This window comes from Euleptes europaea, chromosome 2, assembly GCF_029931775.1.
Source record: "Euleptes europaea isolate rEulEur1 chromosome 2, rEulEur1.hap1, whole genome shotgun sequence".
NCBI lineage: Eukaryota > Metazoa > Chordata > Lepidosauria > Squamata > Sphaerodactylidae > Euleptes > Euleptes europaea.
In genome coordinates this window covers 135169858-135194308 of record NC_079313.1, presented here as the reverse complement: position 1 = coordinate 135194308, position 24451 = coordinate 135169858, and the positions used below count along the sequence as shown (strand labels likewise).

At 47.5% G+C, this 24451-nt stretch overlaps 1 protein-coding gene across 1 annotated transcript; it reads left to right on the top strand.

Moving 5' to 3' along the window:
• Positions 1-1766: 1766 nt before the first annotated feature.
• ZGPAT (zinc finger CCCH-type and G-patch domain containing) lies at positions 1767-9934 on the top strand. Its single transcript, XM_056845308.1, has 6 exons — positions 1767-2380; positions 3632-3765; positions 5383-5541; positions 7441-7572; positions 8437-8851; positions 9793-9934. Exons 1-6 carry the CDS (start codon positions 1767-1769, stop codon positions 9929-9931), a joined length of 1593 nt encoding a protein of 530 aa, XP_056701286.1. The 3' UTR covers positions 9932-9934.
• Positions 9935-24451: the final 14517 nt, after the last annotated feature.

Genomic DNA, 24451 nt, shown 5'->3' with positions numbered 1-24451 from the left:
CTTTCGCCCATAATCTTTCCCATTTGTTTAAGGCAATATCATGTCCCACAGTTTGAGCCCAGTTAGTCATTGTTGGTTTAATTATTTCCTGCTCACAATAAATTGTTAAAAGAAGATTATACATTTTAGAGATCAGTTGAGTGTTATTATCTAATAACATCCTGTGAAAAGGCGATTTTTCTTTAGAAAATCCATTCTTCATATCTTGTGTAAATACTGATTTAATTTGATGATATTGAAGCCATTGTAAATCGTCTTTAAGTAACTGAAAGTCTTTTAGTGAGCTTTTTTCCCCTTCCCAATTAATTAACTCTTGGTAGGTGATAAATTTGTCCAAATGAATGGACATTTTCAAAGAAGGAAGTTTAGGTAGGTAGATGCTCCAATGCTCCCTGTTTTCTGCCTATGACTTACCTTTCTGATCTTTTTAGCACTTGTGTGTCAGAAAGTCAATGTTCTCTTGCAGAGACAGGGAAAGAACTTTTCTGTTGAATTTCTGCCTGTCTTTCAGATTTTTAAAGGCACAGAGACCCTTGGGGGGATGGAAGGCTATGTTACATGCTCTATTGGTAGCTAGGGCTGTTGTCATTATCGATTGGCTTTGTTCCTGAGCCATTAATGGCAGCCTCGCTACAGACCTGAAGGAAATTATGGCTTTTCCCATTGCTTCATAGAATCATAGAGTTGGAAGGGACCACCAGGATCATCTTGTCCAACCCCCTGTACAATGCATATCAGAAATGCTTCATATTAGAAGAGCTTCATTTACTTGTTTTCGGTATATGGGCTGCTCTGAATGGCATTTCTTTTTTAAAAAGCTGGCGATCCTCAGTGTATCTTTGCAGATGAGTAAAATACATATATGTTGAGTAAAATACATATATGTTGACTTTCCTGTTCCAGTGAATTCTTACTCTATCCAGAACCCTTGTATGGCAAAGAAGGCCTTGAAGTCTAGATTTCTGTGTGCAGGGAATGCTTTCTTTAGTTATGCACAGAGGAACATTCTAACATATGACCTCCCCCCTCCCCTCAATTGGTAGCAGAAAAGAAGTTGATTTTTATATGCTGACTTTCTCTACCACTTAAGGGAGACTCAGCCCGGCTTACAATCACCTTCCCTTCTTCTCCCCTGTGCTATTCCCCACCCTGTGAGGTAGGTGGGGCTGAGAGAGAACTGTGACTAGCCCAAGGTCACCCAGCTGGCTTCGTGTGTGGGAGTGGGGAAAACAAATCCAGTTCACCAGATATTAGCCTCCGCCGCTCATGTTCTCCTGATCAGAATCCCGGTTCTCCCGATCAGAATCCACCGCTCCAAACCACCGCTCTTAAACACTACACCACACATACACCATGCACAGCCCAGACTCGAATGGGAACAAGGCCACAAAGAGGAGGGAATATTTTGACGTCTGTTCAATTGAGGGTAGCAATAGAAGGTAGAGGCTCCAAATGATTCCATTTGTGCTCCTGCTTTGCAGGTAGAAGACTAGCTTTCTTGCTTTGCTGCTTGTAGATGCTGGCTCCTTTTGAAAGACTTGGGAGCCGCCTGTGTTGAGTTGTGGAAGTTGTGGTCCTGTGCTATTCCTCTTTAATGTTTCTTCATAATCTGACTCCTCTTTGCTTCTTTCATTTACTCTGGTTGATAGAAAGAAGAAGAGACCACCACCTAGAAGACAGGTGCGTGTGGTTCGTGATGAGAATAAGTACCGCTCGGTAAATTGAAAATGTACTGAACTCCGACAAAGGGTCTCCGTTCTCTGGAAATGGATGAGGAGTGTTTGGAAGCAGCCATTCAGAATTATAATGCCCAACTGCAGCAAGTGGAGCTGGCGTTGGGAGCCGGGCTGGATCCCTCGCAAGAATCCGACCTGATCCAGCTGCAGTCGGATTTAAAGCAGCTGATCGAACTCACCGAATCCAGCCTGGTGTCTGTGAAAAAGAGCAAGCTCTTTGCCGCTTTGGACCCGGGGAGATTCTCCGCCTCTCCACCCACTCGTCTAAGCCAAGATGGCGGTGAGTTGGGCAAGCCCAACGCCGATGACGAATACGCAGCTTTTCAAGAAGCCGTCGCTGGTGGAGGCGGCGAGTCTTCGGGCACTCAAGACGAGGCCTACCCAAAGACAGACAGTGAGGCGGACAGCGAGGGGGAGGAAGAGCAGTTGGAGGAGGAGGAGGCGGCCAGTGGGATGAAAGTGAAGGCCCCGTACTACAGTTCGTGGGGCACCCTGGAGTACCACAATGCCATGATTGTGGGCAGCGAGAGCTTGGAAGACGGCAGTTCCGGGGTCCGAGTTCTCTACCTCTGCCCCACTCACAAGTCCCTCAAGCCATGCCCCTTTTTTCTGGAAGGGAAATGCCGTTTCATGGAGAATTGCCGGTAATTTCTAAGCTTGACTGTTGGTTTTTAGCTTAACTGCTTTCTTTATGTTGACTGAATACTGCTTTGGGCACTTCCTGCAGCTGCAGAATAGGGTAGAATTGAAATCAGGGGTCCCTGGCGTGTTGCCCATGGGCACCATGATGCCCGCCGACACCTTTCCTGAGGCCCATCAAGTGTTTTTTAGAAAGTTTGTGGGGCTAAGTGGGGATTTTGCCCAGCAGTGCTTTTGATTGAAGATATGATTGGCTATGCAGATTTTTAAGAACTGTGCTTTGACATCAGCTGCCCCCACAGCACAAGGATCTTCACTGTATGACTGAAGGCAAGCTGTGGCAGCCATTTTGTGGCTGGCTCCACCTCCTGTGGCAGCCATTTTGTGGCTGGCTCCACCTCCTGTGGCAGCCATTTTTTGGCTGGCTCCGCCTCCTGTGGCAGCCATTTTGTGGCTGAGCCCCCCCACACTGTGTCAGAATTCCAAAGGTGCCCACAGGTTTAGAAAGGTTGGGGACCCCTGGTCTAAATCAGTCTATCAATTCATTAAAATTTGGTTTGACTTGCCACTCCATCAATAAGCTTTATTTTATTTATTTATATCGGCCTTTCTCCCCAAGGGGAACACAAAGCCACTTATATTCTTCTCCTTTCCTTCATTTTATCCTAACAACAACCCTGTGAATCTACCCTGCGCTTGGGAAAGAGTTGCAAAGTACTGCACCCTATGTTACCCTACCACATGGATCCTAATTTTTGTCATCTAAGAGGTCGGGGGTGGGCGCGGAGAAAAGTTGAAGGTAGAAAAGAAATACTGTAGTAAACAAAAGAAAGTATATTGGACAGAAACATACAGTCACTATCAGTAGGTCTCCATACAAGAGGAATTCCCATAAATTCAAAGGGAATCCTTTCTGCTTCCCAAGAATGCTTGGGTCTTCCGGAACCCTTCTAAGGCAAAGAAGGTCTTGAAGTCTAGATTTCTGTGTGCGGGGAATGTTTTCTTTAGTTATGCACAGAGGAACATTCCATCAAATAACCTCTCCCCCATCCCCCCGATTGGTAGCACAGCCCAGACTCGGATGGGAACAAGGCCACTAAGAGAAGAGAATATTTTGAAGGATCTTCACTGTACGATTGAGGGTGCCGATAAAAAGGAGAAGCTCCAAATGATTTTAAAAAAATGGAAAGACTTTCTGTTTTTTTGGCTCGGGCAGAGGATTTGTGAATGACTCTCCTTGTGTTTGCCCCCATTAGATTTTCCCATGGGCAGGTTGTCTCCGTGGAGGAGCTGCGTCCCTTTGAGGACCCCGACCTCAGCGGCCTGGCGGAGGGTTCGGCCTGCCTGGCGAGACATCAGGACGGGATCTGGTACGCTGCTCGCATAACCGGTGAGGCTTGCTTTCCTTCGGGTGGATGAAAGGTGGCGTCAGAAGGCCTGGCATGCTTCTGTCCATCTGAGTAGGGGCAGGGGCAGCAGGAAGGATTATTGGCTCGGTACTGAGGCTACATCTTGAAAACGCTCTCGCTTGGAGATCCCCTGATGCATATTTTTCCATAATTGACCCTTTAAAATAAAGTCTTCAAAAGATACTAGTCCTCATTTTTTTTTTTTTGAGAGGGAAACCCAATGGGGTCTTTTGCTCATTTTAATTACAATGTTCAAACAAACACAAGAGTCCAACGCAGCGAAGAGGGAGCTGAGCCCACCGCACTTCTCCAGAAGTGGCTAGAAGCCCCCCACGCCTGCTGTTGCGGAGACTGATAACGTGGCCGCCGCCAGGCTCTGTGCCTAAAGAAACATGGCTGCCGCTGCGCCTGGTAGGCAGCCAAGGACAAATGGGAAAGCAACAGACCGGCAGGGAGGGGTGTCCACGTGAGAGGCAGGCCAGCTGTGTGTGGGGGGCGCCTCTTCTTCCCTTGGTACAAGGCAGCTTACAATAAAATATCCCCAGCTAAAACCAACGATACAATAACAAGCCCCAAATCCCTCCTCCCTCTTTATAAGAGGTTTCCCCTCCCAGTGCTCTGCAAAATTTGCTGCTTTTTGTTGTCGTGCCGCTTAATTCCATTCCGATAAACAACCAAGGGATGCCACCGATAAAGAAGCCAGATTATCCTTTTCCTGCAATCTCTTAAAATGCTTCGGCTCATTCACAAGCATTGTGGGTCAGATTTTTCCTTTTCCATCCTATTGAGAGAAATGGCTGTTTCCAAAACTTTTGCTTTTATTATGGAATCTGTGATTTATTAAGTACTGAAGGCTTGCTATATCTTTCTGAATAACGTGATAGCAAATGGAGTTTGCTATCCTACTCAGTCAAGCACACTTTTTGGAGTTTATTGTGACCCATGAAAATACAGGGAAATTGTCCTATCTGAGATCCATATTGATAAGGAGAAGAAGAGGTGGTTTTTATATGCCAATTTCCTCTACCATTTTTAAGTAGAAGCAAAGCCGCTTACAATCTCCTTCCCCTCCCCTCCCCACAGCAGACACCTTGTGAAGTAGGTGAGACTGAGAGAGTTCAGAGAGAACTGTGACTGGCCCAAGGTCACCCAGCAGGCTTTATGTGGAGGAGTGGGGAAACCAACCCGGTTCACCCGATTGGAGTCCGCCGGTCACGTGGAGGAGTGGGGAATCAAACCCATCTCTCCAGATTAGAGTTCCCTGCTCCTAACCATGCTGGCTCTCACCATGATAGCTCTCACGTGTTTACGGAGTGGTGTAATCCTCATGGTTACTTTCTTATACCATAAGCCGCTTTGAGTCCATGCTCGGTGGAGATCAGTGGGGTAAAATCATCCAAATAAATAAATTCTCATGATTATGGCATTTAACTGGTATGGATTATTGACCCAGCCTCCCGTGGAGGACCGGGATGTTATCAGGAACACGATTCTAATATTTGAAACTTTAGGGGAGAAGCTTTAATAATTGCATGGTGGGCATTCAGTGGCACGTGCTTTAAATTGTAGGCAACCCATCTCTGCTTTTCCGTCCCCAGACATCGATAGTGGGTACTACACCGTGAAATTTGACTCGCTGCTGCTGAAGGAAGCCGTGGTGGAGGGGGACGCTGTCATGCCTCCACTGCGTAGCGAGGAGGGCTCTTCGTCCTCGGAGTCGGACGATGACGAAGTGGATGATGCGGGATACGCTAAAGGTAAGATCCAGCTGCGAGGTTAAACCCTCACTGGTTTCCCAGGGGCTGCTCTTCCTTAGCACAGCTGGATTATCTCTGGGGAAAGGAATGATGTCCATCTTTCTGGCAGTTCTGATTTTGGAAATGTTGACACGGTGTCATTTTCACCTTGCATGTAGGTAAACAGAGCCTAAAACCAGGGATTTTCTTCATTCCACAAAGAGAAATTTAAAAGAGAAGATGAGGAAAAGGAACCTTATTGAGGAGGCAGTGATGTATAACGGGGCCAAGGTCTTCCTCATTACTAAGAAAGCCCGTGTGCTGTAGGGCTTAAGTGTTGGTCTCCAATTGGGGAGGCTCAGGTTCAGATCACCACTCCGCCATGAAGACCTTGGTCCAGTCACACATACTTTTCTGTTGGATGAGACCACTTCACAGGATTGTTGTGAGAGGGGAAGGAGAAGGAGAGAAAGAAAAAGGGGTAGGAGAACCACATGCACATGAAGATGACTTATACTGAATCAGACACCATTGCTCCATCAGTGGCAGTATTGTCTACTCAGACTGTCAGCAGCTCTCCAGGGTCTCAGGCAGAGGTCTTCCACATCACCTACTTGCCTGGTCCTTTTAAATGGAGATGCCGGGGATTGAACCGGGGCCTTCCATATGCCAAGAAGAAGAAGACGACGACTTGGTTTTTATATGCCGACTTTCTCTACCACTTAAGGAAAACTCAAACTGGCTTACAATCACCTTCCCTTCCCCTCCCCACAACAGACGCTCTGTGTGGTAGATGGGGCTGAGAGAGCTCTAAAAGAGCTGTGACTAGCCCAAGATCACCCAGCTGGCTTCGTGTGTAGGAGTGGGGAAACAAATCCAGTTCACCAGATTAGCCTCTGCTGCTCATGTGGAGGAGTGGGGAATAAAACCTGGTTCTCCAGATCAGAGTCCACCGCTCCAAACCACCGCTTGTAACCACTACACCAAGCAGAGGCTCTCTTGCTGCGCCACAGCCCCTCTTATCTGTGCCTCCCCACACTCCTCAGAGATTAAAGGTGTTCTAGATAATGGACCAGCATGGGCTGCCCTCCCGCAAAAGTTTCCCCGCTTCTCCCTGAAGCACTGGCAACCTGGATGGAATTGGGAGAGGGCAAAGGTGGTGGCAGGCCTGGCTAAGTAAGGCAAGGTTGGGGAAAGGGGTTGTGTTCTGCAGCCCTGTCAGTGAGAGAACAATCCTCCTTAGGCCAGTGTTGGATACCTGTTGTCAGCCAAACCCAGATAGGAAAGCCATTGGATTGTCAACAAAGCCATTTGGTGTCCAAAGCTTTGAGTAAGACAAGGGGGGGGGGTCCCTCTTATTGTCTACATCAAGTCTTCAGAGAAAAAAATGTGCAAAGCACCAGAGGTTACAAGGTGTTTATCTAATCACTTGTAATTACTCCAAAGTTTTACACAAAAGCAGTAACAACACAGGTTCAAAAAAATTGCAAAACATGTATTACAGTATACAAATAATGAGCAAACGCAAAAAAGCAGAAGTGTTGATAATATATCATAAACCACAACAGTGACAGGTTTGCCGTCTAGTATCCCGTTTTGATATCCTTCGAACTGTAACCTTGAAATTCAACACAAACAGAAGTATAACTAGTGCAAATATCACACAGTAATTACATATAACTTGCAATTTATTTGAACCTTTGTTGTTACTACTATTGTGTAAAACTTTGGAGTAGCTACAAGTGATTAGATAAATGCCTTGTAACCTCTGGTGTTTTGCACATTTTTTTTCCTCGGTCTCCAATCAGAGGTTTCTCCCCCTTCTTTTTCTCTACATCAGTCTTCTTACAGGGCTGGATTCCCACCCACCCACCCTCTTTGATCTGCTCTTCTAAGTCTCTTCCTATTCCCTCTTTACAGTCATCGAGTCCGCTGCCCTAGAGAACGGGGAAGGGCCCTCTGTTTGCAGTTCCTCCTTCGGCTGCTGGGAGGCGCACACTCGAGGGATTGGCTCTAAACTCATGGCTCAGATGGGGTATGAGCTGGGAAAAGGTAAGTGTAAACTTGAAAAGGTGGGCATCCCCACTGCATGCGCGAGAGGGCATCTTGAGTTTGTGTGAACAGGGCATCTTGTTTCCTGGCCCTAGCTGAATTCTTGACCATAAGAAAATAAGGATGTCTGGTGGCCTTCCCTACAGAGGCAGGAGGTAAGTGCATGGGAAATGCCAGGTGCCTCCTAACCCTCTCCTCTTCCTTAATGTTCTATGTAGTTTGATGCAGAAACACTTATTATTAGTATGTTTTTACCTCCCCTTTGCTGCAACACTAACCCCTGTACCTCACTGTATGGAGTTGGATTGCACACACATGAAGAGGCCTTATACTGAATCAGACCCTTGCTCCATCAGAGTCAGTATTGTCTACTCAGACCGGCAGCGGCTCTCCAGGGTCTCTGGCGGAGGTCTTTCGCCTCACCTACTGCCCGTGACACATGGTCCTGTTTGAACTACTGGGGATTGAACCTGGGGCCTTCTATATGCCAAGCAGAGGCTCTTCCACTGAGCCACAGCCCCTCCCTATGGCTCTCCAGGGTCTCAGGCAGAGGTCTTCCACATCACCTCTCACCTGATCCTTCTACCTGGAGATGCCAGGGATTGAACCTAGGACTTTCTGCATTCCAAGCAGATGCTCTGCCATGGAGCCATCCTGACTCTGCTAGGAGTGGCACTGTCCTCCAGCGCAAAGAAGCCTTCCCCAACACAAGTAGACTCAAAGAGATCCTTGAACTGGAGATGCTCAGGATTGAATCTGGGCTCCCTATGCACAATACAGGTGGTCAGCCACTGAGGCAGGACCCCTTCGCTGTTATTTAGGCTGAACTGTGGCTGTTCTTTCTCCCCCCCCCCCCCGATTCAGGTTTGGGGAAGAACTCGGAGGGCCGAGTGGAGCCTGTGCTGGCTGTGGTGCTGCCAAAAGGCAAATCCTTGGACCAGTGTGCCGAGATCCTCCAGAAGAAGCGGGAGGGGACGCTCGATCCAGCCAAACCCAAGAGACGGCGAGCGAAAGGGAGCGGCACCGCCCGGCCCTCCGCCCGGAGGCCCAAGCCCCCCAACCGGAACGTGTTTGACTTTCTGAACGAAAAACTCCAGGGCGCCGGGGAGCAGCCAGGGGAGATGGCGCCGTTCGAGAGGGACAGCAAGGAGATCTATCACGCCAGCAAGAGCACCAAGAGGGCGCTGAACGTCCGCCTCTTCCAGACGGTAGAGAAGATTGACCAAACGCAGAAGGATATCCGAGGAATCCAGGAGGCCCTGGCACGCAATGTCGGACGGTAATGAGACTGCCTCGTGTGAGGACCGAGTTGCTTACTGTCAAAGCTGGGCTCTGCACAGCCAGAATGTTGGTATCTGATCTAGAGTATGGATTCCCGATTTTGGCTTGGCGCAGTAGTCGAGCCATTTGTGGTTGCTGCCGACCCTTTCTGTTCCTCGGGTCCTGTGGGATGTACTTATTTTTATTTATTTGCGTTATGTATTGTCCACCTTTCTCTCTGGGAGTCAAGGTGGATTACACAGAGCAAGTCAATACAATCGATGTTCAATAAACAGTGCAGTAGGATTAGGGTTGTAGAACCAACTAGAAATCTAAAAACAGAACTCATGCAAAGCCTAAGTAATAATACAACACATTAAATTAGGAGTCCCCAACCTTTTTTCTGCTGAAATTTTGGGGCACTCATTCCAGTGTGGTGTAGTGGTTAAGGGTGGCGGACTCTAATCTGGAGAATCGGGTTCATTCCCCACCCCTCCACATGAAGCCTGCTAGGTGACCTTGGGCTAATCACAGTTCTCTCCGAACTTTCTCAGCCCCACCTACCTCACAAGGTGTCTGTTGTGGGGAGAGGAAGGCAAGGTGATTGTAAGCCAGTTTGATTCTCCTTAAAAAGGTAGAGAAAATCAGGGTATAAAAACCAACTCTTCTTCACTTGTGGCAACGTGGAGAGTAGTCAATTTGTGGAGGCCTAATGCGAAGGGATCTTGTTTTCTGGGTATTTATTTATTTTAATCCTCACAAAAACAAGAAGCGAGCCCTCACGATTGATCGAAAATGTGTTCGCGATGTCAAGGACGGAGCTGCTGTAGCCCTGGCAAAGTAAAATATATGTAGATTTTAATTACTCAGGAAATTTGTGTTGACTGTTTTCCACCCAGAGAACGAGACTCCTGGGTCTGTCCTTGCAAGACCGTCTAATTCTCTGCCTTTGGCTTTCAGGCACAGCATCGCCACGGCTCAGCTGGAAGAGAAGCTGGCTGGTGCCCGCAAAAAGCTGTCCGAGCTGCGGGCTCAGGAGGCCAGTCTACAGCGAGAGCAGAAGAAAGCCGACACGCACAAGAAAATGACTGAGTTCTAATCTCCTTTCCTCTCAACCTCGATCAGTCATGCCAAGCAGCTGGGTGCCTGTCGTGGCTATGTCACGCAGCTGACTCCGAGATGGAATCGAAGTTCATCCCAGCAGCCAAACTGGACCAAAAGACCAAGGCCAGATCTGAACTCTCCCAGCTCTCTGTCTGGCTATGAATCAGTTGTCCTAGGGGTATGGGCAGATTATCTTTCCTTTTTGTTTGTTACCACTTTTCTAAGAAACCCCCAGGAAAATCCCATGGCCTGCTGCAGATGGGGCTTCAGGAAGAGGGTTTATTGGAGGGGGTAAACCACCAACATGGCCGTTGGCTCAGTTATTTCTGCTTCTGAGATTCCTTTGCAGGATGTTGGTGGCAGATTTTTTCTCTCTCCTTGTTCTGTTGGGGCAGCGATAACTTGGAAGCACCATCAGTAGAAAGAATGAGAGAAGATGAGATGGTGGCAGCCGTGGGATCTCTAATACCCCGGGGCCTCCTGGCCTGGAAGATGGAGCTGCTACATCCCTTTGCGCAACCTCTGGGCCGTGTGTCTCATCAATGTGCTGCACCATGCTTTTGTTCCCCAGCCATGGGAAAAGTGGCCACAAAATACATTTGCCACGTCACAGGTTTGGTACTCTGAACGATATTAACTTCCATGTCCCTGGCTCTGAAGCAACATCATCCAAATTGGCATTAAATCGGTTGGCAATCACACGATCGCATTTCACCATTTTGCACAGAAATCTGGTCGTGCCACCTCACAGTGAACCAGCGGTTTCCCCAAACTGCCCTGAAATCTTGGAAAGGAGGAAGGGGAGGTGGTGGCAGCTGCAGACACCTTTTAGATGGAGGGCCACCACGTGAAGAGTTTCATTGGTAGGCGCGTGATAAGCACTCACTCAGTACTGACCTTAATCCTCCGCTGCTGTCAAAACAGAAGCTGGATTTGAAGAGAAGCCGGCGTCATTCTCACTCATGCCCGCAGCCCTGAGATGCTATCAGAGAAGACGACGCACTGTTTCATCTCAGGAAGAATGCAGGGTGAGGTCCGCACAACGTTCCTGCTGGCATGCGGGGAGAAGAGCAACCCATTCTGCGATTCAGGCAGACATCGGCATCTGTGTGACTTCCTGCCCTCATTTCCTTTCAGGCTCTGAAATTAAGTTTATTTTAAGTTAAAAAGATCAGCCGTTTGTGTGTTTTCTTTGTCTTTCTGACAATCTGGGGGAGCATCTGCATAGCTTTAGCACCACTTGGAGTTGTAGAAAGCTTAGCTTTTTGGGGTGGGTGCGTGCATGCATGTGTGTATGTGGATCTTACGTTGTTGCGCTGGCAAAGTTTAATTCCTGGCCTGTCTGTGAACACACAGGAAAGCTGCCTTATAATGAATCGGCCTACAGTGAATCAAGGTTAGTACTGGCTACTCAAAGTGGAATCTGCAGTCTAGGGTCTCAGAGGCTGAGGTCTTTCATATCACCTACTGCCCGGTCCTTTTAAATGGAGATGCTGGAGATTGAACCTGGGACCTGCCTGCCAAGCAGATGCTCTACCACTGAGCCATGGCCCTTTGATCTTGTTGCTAAAGACTGTTGTACAGGGGTTTCAGATGTAAGGCCTGCGGGCCAGATCCGGCCCCTTGAGAGCTCTTGTCCTGCCTGCGAGCCAGCTGAGGCAGACACCCTCTCAGTCCCAACCTGGGCTGGTGAGGCATGGCGTGGACCAACAAAGTGACATTTATGTCATATCTGGCCCTCGTAACAAATGAGTTCGACACCCCTGTGCTAGAGGAAACAGGTCCCCTTTTGAGCACAAGAATGGCTGCTCCATGTGCTACCCCTGAAATATTTTTTAATGCATGGCCCTGAAGGACTTGGTAGATTGCTGAAGGCCGTGGCTTTTCTTCCCTGTTGCCCCCGTGACTCTTAAGAAAGTTGCTAGTCCTCACAGCACAAGCTCCCTCTCCCCCAAGAAGCAGGAAGCACAGGAAGGGTGGCTGGGTAAAGTTGCCAGTAATGAAGCACAGTATTGTCCACCCTTGTCCTAAGGGCCCTGTTCATAAGAACATCAGAAGAGCCCTGCTGGATCAGACCAGTGGTCCATCTAGTCGAAGATCCTGTCTTACAGCAGCCAACCAGTTCCTCTGGAGATCCAACAGCAGGGTACAGTGGCTGAGGCCTTCATAAAAACACAAGAAGAGCCCTGCTGGATCCCACCAGTGGTCCATCTAGTCCAGCATCTTGTCTCATGCAGTGGCCAGCTAGTTCTGGAGGCCCAACAACAGGCCATAGAGGCCAAGGCCGCCTCGTGATAAGAACAGGAGAGCCTTGCTGGATCAGACCGGTGGTCCATCCAGTCCAGCATCCTGTCGCACACAGTGGCCAACCTGTTCCTCTGGAGGGCCAACAACAGGGCGTAGAGGCCGAGCCCTTCCCCTGATATTGACTCCTGGCACTGGGATTCAGAGGTTGACTTCCCCTGAACAGACCTCCTTTAGGCACCATGGGTAGTAGCCACTGATAGACTGTCCTCCATGAATCTGTCTAATCTCCTTGTAAAGCCGACTATTCCTGTGGCCGTCACTAAGAACATAAGAAAGGCCCTGCTGGATCAGACCAAGGCCCATCAAGTCCAGCAGTCTGTTCACACAGTGGCCAGCCAGGTGCCTCTAGGAAGCCACAAACAAGAAGTCACTACATCCTCTAGGAAGTCACTACATCCTCTGGCCGCAAATGCCATATTTTAATCACTCGCTATATATAAAAAAGTATTTCCCTTTTGTCCCTCCTGAATCTACTGCCCATCAACTTCGTGATTGCCTGTTCTTGAGAAGGAAGTTCTAGACCCAGGCCTTATCTGTTGTACCTGAGCTAGAGCATTCTGGTTAAGCTTTGCTGGGGGCTGCACCTAAAATTTGTGAGGTTGTTCTTGGGGGCCAGAAGGTTTCAAGGCCAAATTTTGCCTTTCTCACCCACTGCTTGTGTGTACTAAATCCGATGGGCTAGTTAGACCAATGGTTCCCAAAGTGGGCAGTGCCACCCCCTGGGGGCGGTGGGATTACCTAGGGGGGCACTAAGAGGCAAGAGGGCAGCAGGGGGGTGCTAGAGGTGGGCCCCTTCAACTGTGTTGTTCACTATTTTACAATAGATCAAGCTATGGCACCATGCTGGCAAATTTAGTGGAAACTATCAGAATTTATTTTCTAGGCTTCGAAGAGATGGTACCACTGGATCAAGTTCATCAGTTTTGTTGAATACATTTCAACTAAAGTTTTAATTTGATTTTGAATAGATGTGCAATTAATTGTTACTGTTTTGAAATTTTACTATTATTATCTTCTTTAGTGAGTCATGCAAACCCCTATTTTGAATAAGGCTTTTTATAGGATAGGGGGCGCTGGGGTTGAGTTTGTGGAACCAAGGGGGCGGTGGCCTGAAAAGTTTGGGAACCACTGGGTGAGACCATCCTAACTGGTGAGCTATATTTCAGCTGCAAATGAGTAATGGACATAGCCCCACTCGATTCAGATCAAGGGTCTATCTAGACCAGCATTCCTGTTTCCAACTGTTGTTGGCCAATATGCTGGTCTGGAAGCGGAGCATGAACTGTCCATCCCACTTGTCTGGATATTTGGAGATACACCACTGCTGTATGTGGAGGTTCCATTGAGCTGTCCTCCAGGGACTGGTAATGCAGAACAACGGAGAGCCAGCATGGTGTGGTGGTTTGGAGCGGTGGACGATGTTCTGGAGAACTGGGTTTGATTCCCCACCTCTCCACATGAGCGGTGGAGGCTAATCTGGTGAACTGGATTTGTTTCCCCACTCCTACACATGAAGCCAGCTTGGGCTAACCTTGGGCTAGTCACAGCTTTCTCAGCCCCACCTATCTCACAGGTTGTCTGTTGGGAAGGGAAGGTGATTATAAGCCTGTTTGATTCTTCCTTAAGTGGTAGAGAAAGTAGGCATATAACTCCTCCTCCTCCTCAACTCCACCCACCTTTCCCCATCTACCTGCCAGGCCTTTTTGCTGTTCAGCTTTTGGTTTGCAAAGCAGCACGCAGTTGGGTGATGTGGGCAGGAAATGAGCCGTGTCCTTTGACTGCACGTTGCCTCGGCAGATACCCTCTGCCTGCTTCAGAGAAGCAGCTGAACAAAAGAGCTGAAGGTACCATCAAAGAGCCTGCCCTTTTCCTCTGAAGAAAAAAAGAAAGAAGCCAAGCCTGATTTCCATGGATTCTGTTCATTGCATGTAGATGTATTTCCCTCCTCTGGTTTTCCCAGCTCCTGAACTGCTGAAGTAAGTGCTGTTGGTTTACTTCCATAGGATATGTTAATCTGGAGAGCCAGTGTGGTGCAGTGGTTAAGGTGTCGGACTAGGACCTGGGAAACGCAGGTTTGAATCCCCACTCTGCCATGGACGCTTGCAGGCTGACCTTGGGCCAGTCACACACTCTCAGCCTCAACCCTGGCAAGTATTTGGATGGGAGACCTCCAAGGAACCCCGGGGGGATGATGCGGAGGCAGGCAATGGCAAAACCACCTCTGAACACCCCTTGCCTTGAAAGGCCTACAGGGTCACCATAAGTAGGGATTCCGGATTGGGAAATACCTGGAGATTTTGGGGGCGGAACCTGAGGAGGGCGGGGTTTGGGGAGGGGAGGGACTTCAATGACGTAGAGTCCGATTGCCAAAGCGGCCATTTTCTCCAGGGGAACTGATCTCTATTGGGTGGAGGTCAGTTGTAATAGCAGGAAATCTCCAGCTAGTACCTGGAGGTTGAGCAATCAAAATATACACCACCACACTATTACACACAGTCAGGAACTTAGTATGGAGTCGGCTAGTTAATTTCAAGTCAATCACAGACACAAAGTAATCCAGAACTTGACAATTTATCACATAGGTGCAATAGTGCAAATGTGCAGTGAAAGACTTACAACATACAATTCTATAGATAAGCCTATGTTTTCAATCCTATAAGGTAACAATCTCCACAATTTTCTCTTGAGTAATCTTCACAAAGGTAACTGGAGAGCAAAATTCAAAAAGTCCCATGAGGGTAAGGTTTCAATAGTATTTCTAGAAGAATGAAGAGGGGGACGATCGTTTCAGTTCTTCTTCAGCCCCTTTTCAGTTTAATTCAATTGTATATGTTCACAACTTTTTTTCATTCAGGATAAAGCTGCAGCCACGTACTGTATATATTTTCAAAGTTCCCACTCAGGGTATATCTCATTTCACATACGTGGTTGCTCAGATGCTGTTATCTGTTCCCAAAGGGATACAAAGTGGGAACTTTGAAAATATATACAGTACCTGGAGGTTGGCGACCCTAGCCATAAGTCAGCTGTGACTTGACGGCAAAAATACACACACACATACATTAATCTTCTCAAGTGACTCAAAGTAGAAGCGTCTCCTTACTTTGGAAAATCTGGCTGCAGCAGGCTGGGATCCAGTGCATGTTTAGGTGGAAGTCCTATTGAATGTGGTGGATTAACTCCAAAGTAAATCTACACAGGCCTTGAACCTGCTATATGGGCAAAAGGGAGAACCGTCACCCCACCGCTTCAGGGATGGATTGAGGACAGCTTGCTTGGGGTAGAGGAGAATGGGAAATAGATGCATTTGGATTGGTAGTAGAACGGGAGGCAGACCAAGCTACCAAGGGAAGAGCTTAGGATAACAGATTCCCCCCCCCCCATATATTGTCGAAGGCTTTCACGGTCAGAGTTCATTGGTTCTTGTAGGTTATCTGGGCTGTGTAACCGTGGAAAGAAAAAGATGGAAAGAAAATACCAAGACCACGGTTACACAGCCCAGATAAGCTACAAGAACCACCCCCCAATAGTTTTGCAAAGATTTATTTTTAAATTAGCATAAACCAGAATGCAAACCTGAACAGAAACAAGTAAAAATCTTCCTTTTACAGTGAAAATGATATGCAAAGAAACAGCTGGTCTTTGGGCAAAATTATGTGTTTGTGTTTTTGAAGAGGTTCCCCGCAAATGGCTTTTAAAAAATAAAGGAGAGGCCAAATAGGCCCAGAACTCAACTGCAGGGCGAGGGAGGAGGAACTTAACAGTACCCCCCACAAGGGGCTTGGCCAAATGGGAAGCAGAGGTGGTTGGCCGTTGCCTTCCTCGGCAGAGTCTTCCTTGGTGGTCTCCCTGCCAAGTAATGACCTCTGCAGAGTCTTCCTTGGGGGTCTCCCTTCCAAGTAATGACCTCTGCAGAGTCTTCCTTGGGGGTCTCCCTTCAAGTAATGACCTCTGCAGAGTCTTCCTTGGGGGTCTCCCCTCTGCAGAGTCTTCCTTGGGGGTCTCCCTTCCAAGTAATGACCCTGCGTAGCTTCTGAGATCTGACAAGATCAGGCTACACCATAGTATTCCACATCTGGCTGGCCTCCTGGAATTTTATTTATTTAAAAGGTTTGTCCTACTCAACTGGAAGACAAAGATCACTTGAAAACAGTAAGTTATAAACAATATATCACAATAAAATTAAGTTACCGGTAAAACTAATATAAAGCCCAGCTCTGTAACAGGTAGGGTTGCCATCCTCCAGATAGTTTGGAAATCAGCACAGAGATATCAGTACAAAGTGGACACACAAGTATTGTGTTTAAACCAGTGGTTCCCAACCTTTTTTTGACCAGGGACCACTAGGACTTTTTTGTTCGGTGCAGGGACCCCAAGGTTCAAAATAAAAATTCTGAGAATTTGAAAATAAACTTTAATCATAACTGTTAGTTAAACATTAAACTTAGAATAATATTTGAATATATATTTTTATAATAGAGAACTTTTAATTGAAAATATTAATTTATTATGGGTTTATAACTTTGTTTTGCGGACCTTAATTTAATTCTCGCGGACCCCTAGGGGTCCACAGACCCCTGGTTGGGAACCAGTGGTTTAAACATATAATCAACCAAAGTGCAGTGATACATATAGGGAACAAATACAACTATGTACACAAATATACAATGCTTTTTCTAATGCAATCTTTGTGCAAAAAGATTTTCTGTTGTAGCAGTAGTTGTAGAGAAGTTCTTTAAAAAGTCCATAAGGTGCAACTACTGCTACAACAGAAAATCTTTTTGCACAAAGACTGCATTAGAAAAAGCATTGTATATTTGTGTACATAGTTGTATGTGTTCCCTATATGTATCACTGCACTTTGGTTGATTATATGTTTAAACCCGATACTTGTGTGTCCACTTTGTACTGATATCTCTGTGCTGATTTCCAAACCTTATGGTAATAGCGCGGGAGTGCTCTTTTTTTGTGGTTTGCTAAACCTCCAGATAGTAGCAGGAGATCTCCCATTATTACAATTGATCTCCAGCCGATAGAGATCAGTTCACCTGGAGAAAATGGCCGCTTTGGCAATTGGACTCTATGGCATTGAAGTCCCTCCCCTCTCCAAACCCCGCCCTCCTCAGGCTCCTCCCCGTAAACCTCCCGCCGGGGGCGAAGAGGGACCTGGCAACCCTAATAACAGTCTTCCTGGAGAGAGAAGAGGTGGCCTATAAAACTGTAGAGGGCAGAATATTGTCAAAGGCTTTCACGAAGGCTTTCCAAGACCATGGTTACACAGCCCGGATAACCTACAAGAACCAATGTAGAGAGCAGGTTCTGGGCAAATGGCTGGGCAGAAAGCATGGTCAGTGTGCCACTATGAAGAAGGCCCTCTCCCTCCCCAAGAATGCGCTTTTTCATTGTGCAATCCTGTCTAGAAAAAGCTGGCTTTTAAAATTTCAGCTGGGAAGAGTTAACAACCAGCGGTATCTCCGTTTTCTCTATCGTTCCTCGTCCAGGAAGCTAGTGCATCATGTACCAGTTTAAAACCTCTGCTGCAGGGGTCCAAACTTTTTTGAGCCTGTGGGCACCTTTGGCGCAGCCACAGAATGGCTGCTGCAGTTTAACTTTGGTCAACTTTGGTGTTAGGGGAAGGCCTCTGTGCCCTGTTTTTGGACCTCCAGAGGGACCGGTTGGCCAGTGTGTGAGACTGGATGCTGGACTAGATGGACCCTGGGTCTGGTCTGATCCAGCAGGGCTCTTCTTGCATTCTTATGATGGCCTTGACCTCTATTCCCTGTTTTTGGACCTCTAGCGGGACTGGTTGGTCAGTGTGTGAGACAGGATGTTGGACTAGATGGACCACTGGTCTGATCCAGCAGGGTTCTTCTTAAGTTCTTAGGAAGCCACGAAAGGCAAGATGGCTTCCTTTAAGTAGCAGAAGTCTTGCCCATATCTGATGAAGGGACACTTGACTCTCCTACCTGATGAAAGGAGCTGATACTCTTTAAAACTTATACCCTTTGTTGGTCTTTAAGGTGCTACTGGATTTGAATTGAGTCATAATTAGGTCAACAAGAAGGAGTTCTGGCAAAACAGACACAAGATGGATGAAAACAGAATTTGAGGAGTACATTGCCAACCCCCCCCCCAAAAAAAACCAAGAATACAAATGAATTTAGACTGTCTTTCAATATACCCAAACAAGAAACTGGACAGGGAGCAAGTGGGGCCCTTGGACAATAAGGGGTGACAGGATTGCTGAAGGAAGACGGGGAGATCGCAGAGATGCTAAATGAATTCTCCGTGGTGGTTTTCACGACGGAAGACGTGGGGCAGTTATCCGAGCCAGAGCCGCTGTTCTCAGGAAGGATGTCGGAAGAACTGAGTCAAATAGAGGTGACAAGAGATGAAGCTCTAGGCTTAGGTCTAGTAGACAATTTTAACACATCAACAACTTCACATGTTATTCGCCCAAGGTTTCTTAAGAAACTCAGATGTTTGAACTCCTGCTCAAAAATACACAACTGGTCACTAAAGTCAGCTTCCCTTCCAGAAGACTGGAAGGTAGCAAGTGTAATGCCAATTGTTAAAAAGAGATCCAGAAAACAGCTGTATATTTTTATTCTGTCCTTCATCTGGAGAGCTCAGGGCAGCTTATTGTAGTTCTCCCACCCACATTTTATCCACCCAACAGAGTGATGAGGTAGGTTGAGCTGAGAGAAAGGGATTGGCCCAAGATCAGCCGGCATCAAAAACATCAGAAGAGCCCTTCTGGATCAGACCAATGGTCTGTCTAGTCCAGCATCCTGTCTCACACACTGCCCAACCAGTTCCTCTGGAGGATGAACAACAGGGTGTAGAGGCCAAGATCTTCATAAGAGCATCCGAAGAGCTCTTCTGGATCAGACCAATGGTCTGTCTAGTCCAGCATCCTGTCTCACACAGTGGCCAACCAGTTCCTCAGGAGGTCCAACAACAGGGTGTAGAGGCCAAGATCTTCATAAGAGCATCAGAAGAGCTCTTCTGGATCAGACCAGTGGTCCATCTAGTCCAGCATCCTGTCTCACACAGCAACCAACCAGTTCTTCTGGAGGTCCAACAACAGGGCATAGAAGCCGAGGCCTTTATAAGACTGAACCCTGCTTTCACAGTGCTTCACAGATCTGCAGGATCTGATTCATTGGTCGGAGGAGTTCAGACCTCTGTATCAGCATTCTACCCTTGCTTGCCCTCCATGGCCTATAACAGTTAGTTGAGAGAGAGAAATTGCTTCGTTGGGTCCAGGGAGGTAACACATACTTCACTGAGTTGGGGGGGGGAAGCAAGAGGCAGCTGAGAAACCCCCTCCCCTAAAAGCCATCCCTGGACCCCAAAATTGAAATAACTATGGCCGTTTGTAATTCCTTTTCTGAGGCAAAATGCACACACACATGAACACGTGAAGCTGCTTTATACTGAATCAGACCCTTGCTCCACCAAGCTCAGTATTGTCCGCTCAGGCTTGCAGCTACTTTCCTGGGTCTCAGGCTGAGGTCTTTCTCATCACCTACTGCCTGGTCTTTTTAAACTGGAGATTGTGGGGATTGAACCTGGGACCTTCTGTATGTAGGGTTACCAGGTCCATCTTTGCCACTGGCGGGAGGTTTTTGGGGCGGAGCCTGAGGAGGGCAGGGTTTGGGGAGGGGAGGGACTTCAATGCCATAGAGTCCAATTGCCAAAGCGGCCATTTTTCTCCAGGTGAACTGATCTCTATCGGACGGAGATCAGTTGTAATAGCAGGAGATCTCCAGCTGGTAGTACCTGGAGGTTGAGTTAGATAAACAGCACAAAGGCTCCAATGCTCATAAATCAATTGTTCAAATATACAGAAATTCAAAACTTATTTTTAAACATATAACAATTTATTCTAAACGAGAATTTTACTAAAGCACTAGAGTGATACTAACAAATTTCCATCGGAAAAACATATACATTTCAAAACGGGCATTCAATTCATGCTGATTCCCTCCATTACATAGCATAATATACAATCTCAATCTCCATAATCCCTGCAGATGAAGTTCATAAAGGGGTTGAAAAACAACAAATGACTCCCTAAATGAAATAATAGCATAAAGTCGCACAAAGCGATCACACGCCGAGCGGAATCACCAAGCAGAGGAGCGGCCGGACAGGGCCGGCTCGACTCAGGACGAGTGGGCCAGACAAGAACGCAAAGTCGATCCAGTTGCGTTTCGAAATCTTCTTCAGCTTGTCGTCCAGTCTGCAATTCAGTTAGTTTACATGAAATCAGGAGTTTCCGAAATTTAGAAATTCAGAATGCTTTGAGTGCTCACGTAAGCTTCGTTCTCTTGTCCTCAGTTATGAAACTTAATCCAGACCCAAATCCACAGAGCTTTTGGTTAATATTGTAGCTGTTCAGGGATTGAGGAGTCAGCCTGCTTGGAAGTGAGCGGCGCTTCCTAAAAAGAGTGAGTTTGTAGTCGTCCCAGTTAAAGCCAATTGGACTCTATGGCATTGAAGTCCCTCCCCTCTCCAAACCCTGCCCTCCTCAGGCTCTGCCCCAAAAACCTCCTGCCGGTGGCAAAGAGGGACCTGGAAACCCTGTTGGGAAGCCCTTCACAGGACCCAGGGAACTACTGGAATCTGGCAGCATCTTTTAGCATTCATTTATCCGGACAGGTGAATTTATCCAAAGATCTGATACCTGTCCAGATCTTTAATCCACACTCCTATTAAACAAGCCCCAGCACAACCCTTCTCCCTCACCCCTAATTCTAAGCCACCACCACCACCCCAGCTAACTCCCAGCTGTCCAAATCTAACTGACTCTTGGTCTCCCGGGTCCAGTTTCACTGCTGCAGTGAAAAATAAAAGCAAGGAAGTGGAACACAAATCTGTGACATAATATGGAACGAGTGTCGGCAGCACCACATCCTTGTCCGATTAGCAGAGGGTGTGAAAAATGGCGGGACTGGAAATCACTGGGGAGAGGCCGTGGCTTAGTGGTAGAGCATCTGTGTTGCAGACAAAAGGGAAATTCCTGGGGATTTGGGAGTGGGAAGGGTAGGACCCTCAGCAGGGTCCACCCTCCAAAGCATTCATTTTTTTCCAGGGGAACTGACCTCTGTAGTCAGGAGAGCAGTTATAATGCTGGGAGATCTCCAGCCCCCTCCTGGAGGGTGGCAACCTTATAGAATCATAGAGTTGGAAGGGACCACCAGGGTCATCTAGTCTAACCCCCTGCGCAATGCAGGAAATTCACAACAACCTCCCCCACACTCCCCCCCAGTGACCCCTACTCCATGCCCAGAAGATGGCCAAGTTGCCCTCCCTCTCATCATCTTTCTAAGGTCATAGAATCAGCATTGCTGACAGATGGCCATCTAGCCTCTGCTTAAAAACCGCCAGGGAAGGAGAGCTCACCACCTCCTGAGGAAGCCTGTTCCACTGAAGAACTGCTCTAACTATTAGAAAATTCTTCGTAATGTCTAGACGGAAACTCTTTTGATTTAATTTCAACTGTTCTGGTCCGATCTTCGTAGGCAACAGAAAACAACTCCTGTAAACAAATAATGTTAGCATTAGTTTTTCGTAAATGATGAAATATTTTCCTCCTTTTGTTGGGAGAATTCAGTCCATTCTTCTTGTAGCTCCATTGACATTAGCCATAAGAGCTAAATGGAACTTCTGTGTCCAAAGGCAGTATATCCCTGATAACCAGATGTTTATCTATCAGGCGATAAATAAATTTGAAGAAGAAGAAGAGCTGGTTTTTATATACCGACTTTCTCTACCACTCAAGGGAGAATCAAATCGACTTACATTCACCTTCCCTTCCGAGGGTTGCCAACCTCCAGGTAGTAGCTGGAGATCTCCCGCTATTACAACTGACCTCCAGCTGATAGAGATCAGTTCACCTGGAGAAAATGGCCACTTTGGCAATTGGACTCTATGGCATTGAAGTCCCTCCCCTTCCCAAACTCCGCCCTCCTCAGGCTCCGACCCAAAAACCTGCTGGTGGCGAAGAGGGACCTGGCAACCCTATCCCTTCCCCTCCCCGCAAGAGACACCCTGTGAGGTAGGTGGGGCTGAGAAAGCTGGGGAAGGCCGTTGCCCTCTTGTTCTCGGTTCCGAGCTTCCCCAGAGACATCTGGTTGCCCCTTGTTGGCAACACCATGCTAGGAAAATGGATCTTTGGCCGGCAGGATTTCTCCGCCGGTTTGGTTTACCCAACAGCAGTTGCTAGCAACAGACAGCATTGTGGCTGTGAGAGACCCTTGCAGGAGCACGACAGGGAGTGGAGGCTGTGTGGTTTCGGCACCCTCATGGCTTAGAGCGCTGCACTCTAGTTTGCAGCATGAGCGAGAAGCAGAGACCACAGCAAGAGGGTGGTTGGCAGCAGACCGGGGTGGGAGGGGATTGAGATCTTGCTCCGTTTGGCAGCCCCTGTGGCTAGGGAGGCACAGGAAACGCCTGACACCAACGGAGGCCTCTTCAGCCGCCTATGTTCACTTCATTCTTCAGTCCGTGCCAAAAGTGACATTCAGCTTCTGTGACATTCATGACATTCAGCCTCTGTGACGTGCGCTGTGCTGATCCACCAGCTAAGGCCTGCTGGAATGAAATTTTATACGGGTATTTTGAAATTATCCAGTTTTTAAGGCAACATTTAGGGTCATAAAATCGTTGCACCCTTTTGATTTGATGGTCTATTATTATGAGCGTGGAGATTATTGAGAGCCAGCGTGGCGTTGTGGTTAAGAGTGACAGTCTTTAATCTGGAGAACTGGGTTTGATTCCCCACTCCTCCACATGAGTGTCAGTCTCTAATCCTGAAAATATAGAGTCCTCCTCCATATAAGTGGTGGACTCTAATCTGGAGAAACGGATTTGATTCCCCACTCCTCCACATGAAACCAGCTGGGTGACCTTGGGCTAGTCACAGTTCTCTCTGAACTCTCTCAACCCCACCTACCTCACAAGGTATGGGGCGGGGAAGGGAAGGTGATTGTAAGCTGCTTTGAGACCCCTTAAAGGTAGAGAAAAGCGGGATATAAAAATCAACTCGACAGAGGAAATCCAAAGCAAGAGTGTCCCTGACAGGTGGTTGTCCAACCTCTGCTTGAAAGCCTCCAGTGAGAGAAAGCCCACCCAACCCTAGGTAAAAGGGTGAACTGTGTGTGCTGGCTTTAGCTCCTCAGAGGATCAGTTGGATAAAAATGGACTAGATCAATAGATTTCTAAAAAGGCTCCCTCAATATAGCTCCCCACACCGAATATCTAGTCTGGCATCAAATAACTACTTTGCAGGTAGAAAACAACTTATAGAACCATCAGTGGGGACAATGTGACCACTGACCAAACAGAAAACAAGCAGATGTGAGTTCTTCCATGCTAGAGAGGCAGCATGGTGTAGTGGTTATGGCGTCAGACTATCATAGAATCATAGAATTCAAAGAGAGCACCAAGGTCAACTAGTCTAACCCCCTGCACAATGCAGGAAATTCACAACTGCCTCCCCCCACTCCATGCCCAGAAGATGCCCAAGATGCCCTCCCTCTCATGATCTGCCTAAGGTCATAGAATCAGCATTGCTGACAGATGGCCATCTAGCCTCTGCTTAAAAACCTCCAGGGAAGGAGAGCTCACCACCTCCCGAGGAAGCCTGTTCCACTGAAGAACTTCTCTAACTATTAGAAAATTCTTCCTACTGTCTAGATGGAAACTCTTTTGATTTAATTTCAACCTGTTGGTTCTGGTCCGACCTTCTGGGGCAACACAAAACCACTCAGCACCATCTTCTACATGATAGCCCTTCAAGTACTTGAAGATGGTTATCATATCCCCTCTCAGTCTTCTCCTCTTCAGGCTGAACATACCGAGCTCCTTCAACCTTTCCTCCTAGGACTTGGTCTCCAGACCCCTCACCATCTTTGTTGCCCTCCTCTGCACCCGTTCCAGCTTGTCTACATCTTTCTTAAATTGCGGTCCCCAAAACTGAACACAATACTCTAGGTGAGTTCTAACCAAATTAGAATCTGGGAAACCCAGGTTCGAATCCCCACTCTGCCAAGGAAACTTGCTGGGTGACCTTGGGCCAGTCACACACTTTCAGCCTTGCCCCAGCAAGTATTTGGATGGGAGACCTCCAAGGAATACCAGGGGCCTGACCAGAGTTTGGGAGGGGACTACGACCATGACTGTGGCTCAGTGGCAGAGA

Coding starts and splice junctions, on each gene's coding strand:
- ZGPAT (XM_056845308.1), top strand. CDS start 1,767: ATGGATGAGGAGTGTTTGGAAGCAGCCATTCAGAATTATAATGCCCAA. Junction 3,766..5,382: donor GTACGCTGCTCGCATAACCG/GTGAGGCTTGCT, acceptor TTCCGTCCCCAG/ACATCGATAGTGGGTACTAC. Junction 5,542..7,440: donor TGATGCGGGATACGCTAAAG/GTAAGATCCAGC, acceptor CCCTCTTTACAG/TCATCGAGTCCGCTGCCCTA.